Source organism: Chaetura pelagica, unplaced genomic scaffold, assembly GCF_000747805.2.
Source record: "Chaetura pelagica isolate M959 unplaced genomic scaffold, ChaPel_1.0 scaffold31, whole genome shotgun sequence".
Taxonomy (NCBI): Eukaryota; Metazoa; Chordata; class Aves; order Apodiformes; family Apodidae; genus Chaetura; species Chaetura pelagica.
In genome coordinates this window covers 3,774,357-3,787,492 of record NW_009952481.1, presented here as the reverse complement: position 1 = coordinate 3,787,492, position 13,136 = coordinate 3,774,357, and the positions used below count along the sequence as shown (strand labels likewise).

General features: G+C 43.8%; 1 protein-coding gene across 1 annotated transcript in view; it reads right to left on the bottom strand.

The window, feature by feature from the left end:
* The window catches only part of PDZD2 (PDZ domain containing 2), a 137,109-nt gene that overhangs the window by 40,334 nt on the left and 83,639 nt on the right, over nt 1–13,136 (bottom strand). The window contains exons 3-5 of the mRNA XM_010008740.1: nt 8,843–8,985; nt 8,038–8,170; nt 6,211–6,378 (exon numbers count right to left, since the gene is read on the bottom strand). Of these exons, the coding sequence (XP_010007042.1) occupies nt 6,211–6,378; nt 8,038–8,170; nt 8,843–8,985 (444 nt within the window). The remainder of the gene's footprint in view (nt 1–6,210; nt 6,379–8,037; nt 8,171–8,842; nt 8,986–13,136) is intronic.

Below are 13,136 nucleotides of genomic sequence, written 5' to 3'. Positions count from 1 at the left end.
GGTGTTGGGAAAGAGGAGACAAACATGGAACTCAAGTTGTGTGAAAGCAGCTTCAAGTCCCCGGTTATTTTCTTTAAAAAATGCTCAGCTCGTGGCTTAGCACAAATCCGGAGCTATGCACAGTGACAAACAGTAAATGGCTTCTGATTTATTTTTAATTTTTTTAAACGACAACCTTTTTACTCACAATGAGGGACAAATCAAGCAATGAACAATCCCCAAAATAAACCACTCTCCTGAGAATGAAACAGAATCTTCCTAATACCAAAATCAACTCACAGCTGCAAAGAGTGTTCTCGTGACACAGCTGGTGGAGAGCTTTGGATTTGAGCTCCAAAGCCATGTTTTATATCATCCTAAGTACATGATAGAATATGGAAAACATAAGCATTAAGTGTCTTTCATACCTGAATCAAGGATCTGAGGCTTCATGCATTATATAGGCAGCACTTATTCAAGCTCAGCACATCTCAAATGAGTTTTAACCAAGCCCCACCAAGACTGGTCTGTGTAGATATTCAGAAATTTGCAGATAACCAAACTGCAGATGTGATTGTATGATACCCACACTAACTCTCAAATCCTACAGCCTTTATCATCCTTCTGTTAATATATATGAACCGCATGGCTGTGACAGCATCTCTCTTGTTCCACTGCCACAAGGGGGTTATTTTTAGCTCGTTAAAGGCAGTTCATCTCCTTCAAAACCAGGCAATTATCCAAACAGCCAAAGGAGACAGGATTTACCGTATCTGCTGCTTTATGGGAAAAACCCTTATTCACAAAAACAAAGACCATGCAGAACCTGTACCGTAGATAAACTTTTGTTTCTATTACTCTGCTGACTTGGCTTCGAAACATATCACACAGAAGAGCAAAAAAACGGTAACTGCACATTGTCTACACTGATATTTACAGTCAAGTAAAAAAGGTTATCTTCCACCAGCCCAAGCATGAGGAGATATTTCACAGTTTGTAGCCTGCATCACATCTACAGGGAACCCTTCCAGGCACTGGCCTCTGGGTATAATAGTTTTGTCTGGGCTTTCTTTTAACACAGAGGACACAAAAAGTGGCCCAGAAGGGCTTGGGAGCCAGGCACAGGGAAGGATGCAACTGCTGCTGAGGCACTCCCTCCTAACCTCAAGAACACATTCATGTTAATGTTTCCCTGACAGGTGCATTTCAGAATGTGTGAAAAACACTATGACACTGCCCTGCTGGGGGCTTTTCACCACTTTTCATCCTCCCCAGATTCATGCGATGTGTGTCCACACCTTCCCTTAGCCCCTGCCAGTGCCACCATCAGCCCATCACTGAACGTGCCCCTGGCAACAAGATGAATTGCAATCACTTATTTTAATGTGATACAGGTTCTGGAAACAGTACAGGTCGCCAAATATTTTGTTATTTTCTCTTGTCCAAATTCCTAACTACATTTACTCTAAAAATATGCATGTCCTCAGTCCTCCAGAGTCACTGCAGGACCCAGTATGTCTGCTCAGCTACAGCATGAGTGAAGGGCACTGCATGGGCACAAGTCCACAGAGATGCTGGGCAAGACTGTACCACAGGAAGGTAGGGGGCTTGCAGACTTTCAACAAATGCAACATTTGCAGCTGAGCAGCAGCCCCAAGCCATGATAAAGTGCAGCAGGACTCTGGCCTCACCTGCTCCTTCCAAGGATGATGCGTCATGAGGCAGGATCTACAAACTCTTCCAGCCCTCACCAGGAAAAGAAAACGAGTTATTAAACCTTTCTCCAGGACAAGGGCTGGCCGCAGCCAAGCTTCACTCCAGGCTCTTCACCTTCTTCCCCCCATCAACTAAAGCATTTCAATGCAAAGCTGACTTCTGACAGCAAAAGCTCTTTCTTGCTCTTTTTCCAGCCGTGCAGTGCTGTTTGAGGAGTGAGTCATATTTCAGCAACCTCTTTTGAGACTGCAGTGCCCTAATGGGAACGAACGCTCAAGTCCTCCAAGTAATGAGGGTCCCTCCCCACGCTCTGCACACACTTAATTGTTGAGTTATGCTTCCTGTTCCTTCTCAATGCTAATGCTTTCTCTGAAAATCTCTACCAGGGAAGAACTTTTGACCCCGAGAGTGTTTTTAAACTTATGGCATTGTTATCCTCTTCCCTATTATGCTTGCATGGCTACAGGTAATTACATATGGATTCCCTGGTAAGACAGAAAGGCTCACAACAGAAAATAACTAAGCAGTCCTATGGTTCAGATAAAATATAAACATGGGGAAGGGGAGGGGTAAACAAATGCATTTCTGCATATTCACAGAACACATTTGTTGCACTTTCAACCGCATGCCTTGCGGGAAACACACGTAGGTTTTGGCAAGGATAAGGAAACCCAGCTCATGCAAGAAACCTTTATCCAGAGACATCCTGTTTCTGCTACTTTTAGCAGGATCGAGACTTTGGTAGGTCATGGCCATCTCTGCACACAACATGCCCACAGCTCATGTGAAGGTATACAGCAGGCACTTAAGGTCAACACAAAATGATTAAACGAGAGCAAAAGAGTTTCACCATCCCACAGCAAAGGGGACATTGCCAGAGGTTGTTTCCCCTGGGGTTTGCCTACGTGGCTGGCTTGGGCATGGTGAGGCAAGCTGCCTCACTTTCCAGCTTCTCCTCAGCAGGCAGGTTTGTATATTTCTACTCTGTGTGGAATAGACTTGGCTTGGGGTCCTGCCTCCAGCATCATGAGCAGGAGATACCCAAGGGAGAGCATAAGTTTAAGCCAAGTATAGAGGAATGGGCCCTAGGCTTTCCTCCCTGCCTGAGCAACTACTGATGCAAACCCATCGAAGCAGACAACCTTTTCTTTGTTGCATTTAGTAAATTTTTGGAATTTCAGCCTATTCATATGAAGCTGGTCACTGAAGTTGAACACTTCATAAGTAAAGTACTCAGATCACCATGTACTGAACAACATAGCACCAGCAGAAACAAACTTTTGAACAACTCTGTCTGGGGACCCCAAAATAATGAGACACTTTGCAAATTCTTGGCAGACCTGCTTTCTGTTTAGTGTTCATTTCCCAGATTGCTCTGTCAGCCAGCAATTCAGTGACAGAATCCATTTCAAGCAATAGAAATACTGGGAAAAGTGAATTAGAATTAAAAATAAATTGTCAAAGGCAAATACTATAACATCATCCTATTTCCTCTGGACATAAATAATGACATTTTAAAATAGCCGTGTCAATTGCACAAGGCAAAATATGGATTTGGGGCTCAAGTTTGAAATCCCCAAAGTGCCTCAGGACAATTTAACACAACAGAACCGTGTGGCCCTGTATTTTGTATCTAAAGTTAAGGAACATTCAGCCAAACTAGCTCTAAAAGAAATGCACTTTAATGGTATTAACGTAATTCTTTTTCTACCTGGTGGTACAAGTTCTAATAAAGTTAGAACATTTAAGAGATGTTTAAAGTTAAACACGGCTTTACATAAGAAAAATGTGTAAAAATGGAGATCCAATTAAATAGTATTATGAATTTTTTATTAAGGAAATACAAGTGGTTTGTATCTCTTACAAGTGTTATTTCTCTTAAATTACAGTTTTTAGGTGTCAGTAAACTCTTCTGCTGTGTTCTGGGGAAGCTGACTTGCTTGTATTATAATTCCCTGACTGGAAACACTGGAGCAGAACTTCAGAGTTTTAAAGAACTTCATCAGAAAGAAAAAGTCACATCCAGCCTGTAGAAAAGAGATTTCTTAAATTGTTTCTGGTTTGTTTTTATGCTTTTTTAAATTTTTCATAGAATTGTAGAGTAAGTCAGCTTGGAAGGGACCTTTGGGAGTCCCTGGTCTTGCTACCATCTCAAAGCAGAGACAGCTTAGGTCAGGTTCTAGGTCCAGCTGTCTTCGTAGTATCTACAAGGATGACGACTTGAATACATACATTAGCTTCAAGTAATTATCTTTTCTGCCTGGCAATTTCCCTTTGAAATCAAACGTGACTTCACTGAACACCTCACAATGCACAGATGAGCTGCAAGAGGGTGTCTCTCTCAGGAGTGCCCAGCAGAGCTCCTGGAGATAACACTGATCCATTAATTAAGGCACTAATGGCAAGTCCATAAGGTCTATAAATCATGGTTCTCAATACTTGGAGTATCATTGAGAGGAGAAGCAGCACAGTCATTTCCAAAGAAATTTTGCAACAATCTGTATGATTATACATATATATATATTTTTTTTTTTTCAATAAAATCGTGTGATGCTTCACTTTGATACTGACCTTGAAATCAACTTCAAAGCTTTGCTATGAAAAATCACACCGCTCCCCATCTTGCTAGGTAGAAAGAACTAATGTGTGAAGTTTATATTTTCCATACATTTACCTTCTTACGTCCTGCTCAAGAACTTATTAAATTACTCTGAATTACAACCTCTCCAACAAAAAAAAAAAAACAGAAACAGAGAAAAGAAGAAAAAAAATAATCTTCCTGCTATTCTTCTAATGTGTTTACTCAGACCTCTGTGATTTCCCCTTCATCCTCCAGCTGTGCATTACAAAAGCACAGACCTCTTGCCACCAGGGGTGAGAGTGCCAGATAGGCAGGCAAATCAAGCTGGCTCCCCATCAGGCTATCACCACTGCCCACCACAGCAGCACAGGGAATGACATTGGGGAAGGAAGCAAACTCGCCCAGGGCAGCCTCACATGGCTGGGACCTCGTGGTAGCGTGCACCTTGGCTAGCCCCAAGGGCTTACTGTTATGTTAATCTAGAAAGGAAATACTTGATTAAAAAAGGCATCGTTGAAAACCAGGCAGTGCCTTGCTGGCAAGGCGAGCAAACCAAGTGACAAATAACTCCTAGTGTTGTGTTGAAAGAGTCACTGGAAATGCCAGGAAGCTGCATCCTGAAGCCACTAAGTTTTGACAAAGTTGGTTTTTCTGTTTAAGTGTTGCTGAGCCACAGCCTTCTGAAAAATTACCAGCATTTGAAACATGGTATATAGAAGAATTTAAAGTATTTTGTTAGCGTCACAGTTTAAGGCCAGATAGCCAAAAGAATGCCTAGGTGCCCACTCAAGTTAGCACACAAACACTACACCGTCATCAGCATGCTAAGCATCCCTGTTTATTTGTTTTTTCATTCGTCTCCCCAAATAGGCACCCTGGCACACAGAAGAGAAGACAGTACAGAAATAACAAAACTTGTCACAGTAAAGAGATATGCAAGAGAGGAAGCTGTTATAAGCATAGACTCAAAGAAAGTCAGAGTTAACAGGCAGGTATGAAGTGAGAACCAGCATCAGGTAGACTACAGTGCAAGACTCATCCCAGGAAGCTGGCTTTTGCTCACAAGAGGGAAAGTATAAGAATACAAAATCAGAACACGTCACCAATCCAGTATCAAGCCTGAGTCATCCAAAGGTTTAAGATATTTATTATAATTGCCACAGAAAGAATGTTGCGGAGAGCCAGGAAGGAAAAAAAAAAAAGATTAAAAGCTTCAAGTGAATCCACCTGCCTCCTCTTGCCAGAAAACCACCCTGCAAAAGCTCTTTAGAGTAGCAAACATCATTTTATTATTTGTCTGTACAATAAAACAGAGGTCCAGGACACTGATGAACAGAGAGCTGCTACATTACAAATAAATAACAATAATCCACCTGATCTCTGCTTAATGCAGCCTTGAAGGTAATGCAAGCAAGATTATCAACCAGTAGCATTTATTCAGCAGAACTTCAGTTACGGTTCACAGGCAGAAATTCATATCCCTCCCCATAAAAGTGTCTGTTGGCTTTGACAGAGCAAATAAAACTTGAAGACTTGAACCATAAGCTGTGAAAGAAGTTTAGTCACAAAAGGAGAGGAAAGAAGAGCGTATTGCTGCAGAAGTACTGCGAGAGACTTTGCATCAGACCCAACAAAAGCAGTGGATGTGGGTGGAAAACAATCCAAAGCAGAGAGAAAAACAAAAGCATGACTGCTATATGGCTTGGAGGACATGAGAGCTCCTGCTCCCCGTGCCGCTGCTTTGCTGCAGCGCAGTGGCAGAGATGGCAGACGCCGCAGCAGACGATATCCCCATTTCAGCTTGTCACCCATCTCCCGTGGGTGGGATCATCCCATCCCAGGGGCCTGCTTCATGTCAGGCTGTAGGAGAACGTGACAGATGCAAACAGTCATCAAGGGAGAGAAAAAGAAGATCACACCAAAGCCACACTTACAGCAACCAGTGTTTCAGGAGACATGTTCACTCCCTTCACATCTTCTTCTTCTGGCTCTTCATTTTCCTTATTGTCAGTGCAAGAGACAGAGTCCTGGACTGAGCAACTGCTAAGCAAGTCTGGCAAACTGGTAGATGGGTACTCCAGAAAATCCCCTTCAGCAGATTCCTACCCAAAAGACGACAAAATATGTTACATCACATGCAGAAAACCACGAAGGTCATAGTGAAACTGTTCCATTTCACCCACCCAGTGAAAGCTCCCTAGTAATGCTCGCCTCATCACATACTTTGTTTCCTCAAACTTCAATGGTCCAGTTATAAAAAGCAGACCTGGTTTTAAAATACATATATAGTAAACATAGGCCAATACCTATCTTAAATATTTAGATGTGATAAAGGAGAATTTAAAAAACACTTCCCCAACAGCCTGTTTCTCCCCATTCTGCGTTTATTAAATGTCACTGCAAGCACACTCAAGACCTCATTACTCGTTTCATTGCATCCCAAACCACACTTTGTGCTTCTGCTCCCTCCCTGTGGATGTTCCCTTCACACAATTATATATCTACATGCCTAAGAATAACATGCCTTCTTAGGAGAACATAATGAAAACTGACCCATTGATCCTCTACCAACTTGAGTCCTGATGCTTCAGGATTTGGTTCCTGTCCTTGGCACATTTTCCAGGCAGCAAATACATGAATCAGGTGAAAGCAGCAGCCAGACAGGCTCTCATTTTACTCCTTTCAGAACAAATCCTGTGTTCCGAGTGCTCACCTGGACAAACTGTGAGGCTGCTTTCCCATATCAACAAAAAACACCCAGAGGGAGCTGATGGGGAACACTTCTCTTTACACCTTTTCTGAGACTGACTGAAACACAGCACCGCGCTGGGCTCCCCACCACTTGCCTTTCCCAGCAAGTCCAACACCATCCGGAGATTAAACAGACAGAAACCTGCATTAGGTTGGCTGGGGAAATTTGAAGATGAAGCTAAAAAGCTTTTTAAAAATACTGACACTGTGGCCTGCTGACACAGCGTGCTCCACCTAGAGAGTTAGATTTATGAGCAGAGTCCCTTTGGCCCAAGAGATTCCTGCAACCATCCCGACGTCCCTGATGGCCCCAACCTGCAGACAGGTTCTTCTTTTAGACCCTGGGCACTTCTGGCAGCTGGTCAGCTGCCCACCAAACACCTGCATCAACCCAAGGAGCAGAAGGCTGTGGTCCAGGGAGGAGGGCAAATGGGGGCAAGCAAGATTTTTTTAAAGAAAGGAAAAAACATTGTGCAATATCCTTCCCATCTCTCCTGTGATGAAAGCAGAATGAAGAGCTCTACTGATAAATGAGTTCCACTCTCATTTCCCTGAAATTTCATGCTCCTTTATCTGGAAGAGCTCCACTCCAGGCTATTAGCAAGGACAAAATAAGGAATTCAAGCCAAGATATCATCATCAAGAGACTTCAGGCACACAGACAGGACAACAGATGAGAGCTACAGAGGCTAGGCAGGTAGGACGCACAAGAGGCTGAAACAGCCTACTTTACTTTACGTATTTTAAGCAAATGGTTTTGGCCAAAACTTAACTAATGTCTGCATGAATAAATACAGGTTCATTTGCACACTGAACAACAGTGACAACACAAGCACATCCTTAAGCTGGTCTATGGTCTGCCAATTTGCCACAGATTTGCGGCAGCTACTGATATATTTCCCATAGCTGTGTTTTAAATTTAGGGGAGCAAATGTGCGTGTGACTCCCTTTTCACACAGTACTTGCACAAACTCTTGTGGCTCAGGAGACCACCAAGGAGAGGACCATACCTTGCTAGCAACCACCAGCTGCACCAGGCCAGCGGCTGAGCGAAGGAGGGCCACGGCGTCCTGGTGGGAGAGCCCAACCAGCGACTGCCCGTTGATCATGAGGAGCTCGTCACCCGCTGTCAGCCTGCCGTCCCTGTGGAAAGAGAGCGGGAAGGTGGAGCTGCAGGGCTGTCCTTCCCCAGTGCTGGGATGGGGAAAGCATGCAGTGGGATGCAGAGGCATGGAAAACATGTGACCAGGATGATGCTACACTTGCATTGATCAGTATAGTGTCATTTGCCCAAAAGTGACTCAGAAAAGTGGCCCCAGGAGATAATTGTTATAACCAGAGCCATTTCAACCTCCTTGCAGGACTAAGACCCCTCTGATCTTCTCCCTGCCCCACTAGAGATGACTAGGTTGCAGCAATAAGCTCTATCTTTCCCCCATTAGAGAGCAGGGCCAGGGCTGGTAGTGAGCACCCTGGGCTGCATAGCCCACATTCACTCATTGCCTACTCCACAGGAAAGGCCTATCTTCTGAAAAGGGACTTGGGGGAAAAAGACCCACAAGCCATCAGGATCCTTGAGTTACACTCCATCAGTGAGCAAGTGTTTGATCAGTCTGTACTTTTGGGCTAAACATTTCAAAAGGGGCTTCAGAGACCCACCACACGAACAAGCTTCTCCCCTAAAAACACCACACTCCCACCTTCACACAATGGAAGGGCAAATCTCCCACGCCTGTCCCGTAAGTCTGGCTAACAGTGATGGCCACGAGTGCTCCATCATACCCTCCCCCATGAAGGCACCACTGGTCAGCTCACCTGTGTGCGGAGCCACCCTCCTCCACGCGGGTGACGATGATGCTGTGAGGGGACCTCTTCGACCCTCTGCCTCCTGTTATCTGGATTCCCAGCCCGTCCGTCCCCTTCAGGATGTGCATCCTCCATATGCGGCAACCTTCCCGCTGAGAGAAAACGTGCAGAGAGTCCTTGAATGTGGATTATGGACAGTGAGAGAGGGCTGCGAGGGTACAGGAGGGAGTTATTTAGCACCTTACTGCCCATCATCGCACATCTGTATAGCTCAAGCTAGACAGGTGTTTTTCCTGAGCTTTGCTTTGTTAGCTGTGGTCGAAGCGAAGGAGGCAGAAAGGAGGATGCAGCACAGAGCAGGGCCAGCATGTGGAGGTTCCTTGCAGGGCTGTTTGCAGCTTTTCTGAGCCACGCAGAGAGGCTGCTCTCAATGCCCTGATCCTTCCCGAAGCGACCAGTAGACTCAAAGCCCTTCGCCAAAACCCAGAGATAAGCTGTGCAGGGCTGAAGAGAAGCAAGACACTGTTCAAGGGGGTCCCTGAACACCACGTATTGCAGCTGCTGTTGCAGCAGGGACCAGACTTGCATTAGACAGCAGTGTTTCCATCTCCAGAGGGGTTTGCAGGACACAAGAAAGAAGATGCCAGCTTTAGATTATCAGCTGCCAATGAAATATTATTTTACTGGACAGCTGTTACAGACTGTAAATAATAATGTGACCACCAAAGAGAACAACTTTTCAATGCAGGCAAGGTAGTAAGCGATGTTAATGATACCTTTATTATTATTTTTTTGTTATTATAAATATAAATCAAAAAAGGGTTTTACAAACTCTGCAGCAATCAAAAAATGCAAAATAAACAATAGTTCCCACGAGTCCTAATGTAAGGATCAGGCACAAGGAAACACAAGTGTGGCAGGTATTAGCAGAGCAAAAAAGGAAAGAAAGCAAGCAAGCAAGACATGTAAGGTGATTGTGAGGACTCTCTCAGAGAGGGAAAGAACCAGGACAACATAATTATGAGAAACCCTAGGAAGTTTTCAAGCTTGCAAGACAGCAAAATGCACAATCTGGAGGCAATTTTTAGGCCATGTGTTGTAGTCACTGGGCTCCAGGTCAGCTATTTCTGACTAGGTCTGTTCTGCACACAAGTAATGTTCTCACAGTAAGCAAACGCCCAAGTAGCAAAGATGATTAAAATTTCATGCCAAACTGTGAAGAGCATGTAGAAATTGCTGCTTGTTTCTGAGAAGGGAAACTGCTAAATATATCGACGAACCCAAGGGTTTTGGCAGCAACCTGCAGATTTTAGGCCAATGTTGTTTAGCAGAGGCTTTATTAAGTGAAGAAAATGTGCTTTTTTCAACCTGATCACCAGGGCCATATGCTGAAACTTGCAATGCAAGATGAGTTTTTCAGATACAGGAAATGTCAGTATCTACATCAGTATCTTCAGACAAAGTAAATAATAATCATAATCATAATAATGTTACACTGCTCCTAGACCACAGGTAGAAAAAACAGGAAAAACAAACCAGGTGTCTAAGAGGTAACCCAAAAGTTGGAGCCTGAAAACATATACACCTGTGGGTAATTTGTTAACTTGAAAGTCATGCACACAGGCAATATCTCAACAGGTTTAACTGGGATCCTCAATGAAGTGGTAAAAGCCCAGTCTCCTGCTGATTAACAGGACATGTCAAGACAGAGAATACTTTGAGATAAATTAGAGTGATACATGAGACGCCGCATCAAATGCAGGGGCAAGAGTCAACTATATTTATCTACTTAAAACACGGAACTGAGCTACAGCATGAAAATGCTCCAGAGAGGTTTACTGCTATGAAGTACCTTGTACCCATAATAAAAACAGTGTAACAGAGAACTACAATCTCTCTGCCTCCCCCACTGAAGCCCAGGCTGAAATTAGGACCATCTATTCTCCTCACAAGATGCCACTCTGAGCGTCCCGTTGTTAAATCCACTTTGGAAGCAGACCCTCCAATAAAGTTTAACAATGGAGTCATAAAATTGTGTTTAATCATTTGCAAAAGATCTTTGGAATGTGAATTACGCAAAAGGCCCACAACGTGCAGCGCCCAGTGTGCATTCCTCAGCCCTCCTCACTATCACACATCTTATTAAAAAGAAATCCAAAATTTATTCTTAACTGACCCGCTCTCAAATATTCCTTCACAGAGCAAAACACTTAATAGCAACAAATGACAAGCCTCTTGGAGAAAGTGGGTGTTCAGCAGAATGCCCTTCCCCTCTCCACAAAGCTGCTATCTCTTTTGCATAGAGCAACCCAGGAAACTTCACAGCCAGCTCGGAAATGCTCCTGCTTTGAATGTGCATCTTTCATGATTCCATCACAAAAAAGCCTAATAGTAAAGCTCTGTGCCAATTCCAAGGATTTGTAAATGCATTCAAACTTTACCTAAAACCAGTTTTCTTGAGTTATTGGAGAATCCCAGTTTCAACAACACAAATTCTAAATGTCTTTCTAAAAGAAAGAAAGAAATAAAGAAAGCTGAGTGATTAATGTCTTCAATTTTGAATTTTCAAAAGGATCATATTTCCAAGATTTCCTTCATAAACAAAAATACTACAAGCGTGCTTAGTCTTTAAGATAAAGCTAGGATTCTGGTGTATTCACTCTGCTCCAGGGAGTTCTACTACCCAAGGGTTTCCAGGCCTGATGTCACCATCTTTAGTGCCCAAATAATCCCTTCCCAGAGCAGGATGGGTTTAACTCCTGACTGGTCTTTTCTGATCAGGCGCACAATTCTGCTGGCTGCTTGCCTGCTGTCAGTTTCATATTCCTAGCAGCATCTGAACTTTTCCATCCTCTCAGGGTAATTCTCATAGCTTCTTTTATACATCACTCAGAATAATCCCTGCAGCTTCATACACAAGGGACACAGTAAATCTGTATTTGGACCCTCAGCTCTTGGTGCAAAAGCATTTCATGTCTAAAGCAGGGATCTGCTGGTGTTGGTCCATCCAGGTATCTCAAACTCCAAGCATTGTGAGGAAGGACAGAGAGAGAGGCACTACCAGCTCCTGTTGCAGACCAGCCTGTATCCCTCAACTGCCTTTAACCAAAGGCAGGTCACAGTCATGAAGTTCAAAACCTGAGAACCTAAGTGCAAAGGCCTCACTAGATAAGGAAGGCTGATTACCTCTGTATGACAGCCCACAGAATTTTGTGGGATTCACCTAAGATTTGGCCAAGGTGGACATTCAGAAAGATACCTGTGCTTGCTTTTGAGAGTGTGAAAGAAATAAGAAGTCAAAATTATGACTTTGGGATTTGCTCCCCATCTCCTGGGAGCAAATGTTAACTCTGCTCAGATCTGTCTCATGGACTTTACTTGTAAAGCCAGTGTAGCAGCAGACCTGCCTATGCAAAGAGACTGTGGATTTCCCACTATGGAAGGGTTTCATGGACCAACATTTGTCCAAGATGGTCTCTGAGGAGATGGTTCTGGGTCATCTCGTGAAGTGCCTTCCAGATCTACATTTACTTCCCTCACTTCTGTGAACACTGCTACAGCAAGAAAAAACACAAATGGTCAAGTCAGGCTGCAGCTGGATGGCTAATTCTTGTCCTCTGCAGTTACATCATTCTTTGGTGACTCAACTTTCCTCCTAACTTGACTCTCTTGGGCAGGCAGCCCTTTGGACCAGGTTTTTCCCCTTGCAGCTGACCAACTTCAAAGTGCCTAAGCTACAAATAATTAATATGTTTTTAGAGACAGTATGAATATTCTACTTGGATTAATTGCAAGAAAAAAGAAAAAAAAAATAAAAATGGGTCATCTTATGTAACAGGCTGCAAGCGAGGATGGAGAACACAGCTGGCAGCTTCAAGTGGGTCCCCGTGGGCCGTCTTTCTCCACCGTGAAGCCATTGTACATCAGGCAGCCTCTGTTCAGGGTGAGCCTACATCTGGAATAAAGGAGTAGTGTGCTGCAGACCAGAAAGGGAGCAGGCTGCCAGCACGACCTGGGGAAGTGCGCCCTTGGCCTGCTCCAAGTGTGTGCCATCAAATGCTCCATTTCATAAGCACATCATTCATAAAGCAAAAAGGAACATTTTTCCTCGGAGTGTTGAGGGAAACCACAGATAGATAGATAGATAGATAGATAGATAGATAGATAGATAGATAGATAGACAGACAGACAGATAGATAGATAAGAGACACAGGAGCCATTCTTCCCCACCCCCCCTTTTCTCTCGCCAGCTAATTGCAGGGGAGTTTAAAGGAGTTTGACGGATTTTGACTGCGCTGTGTTC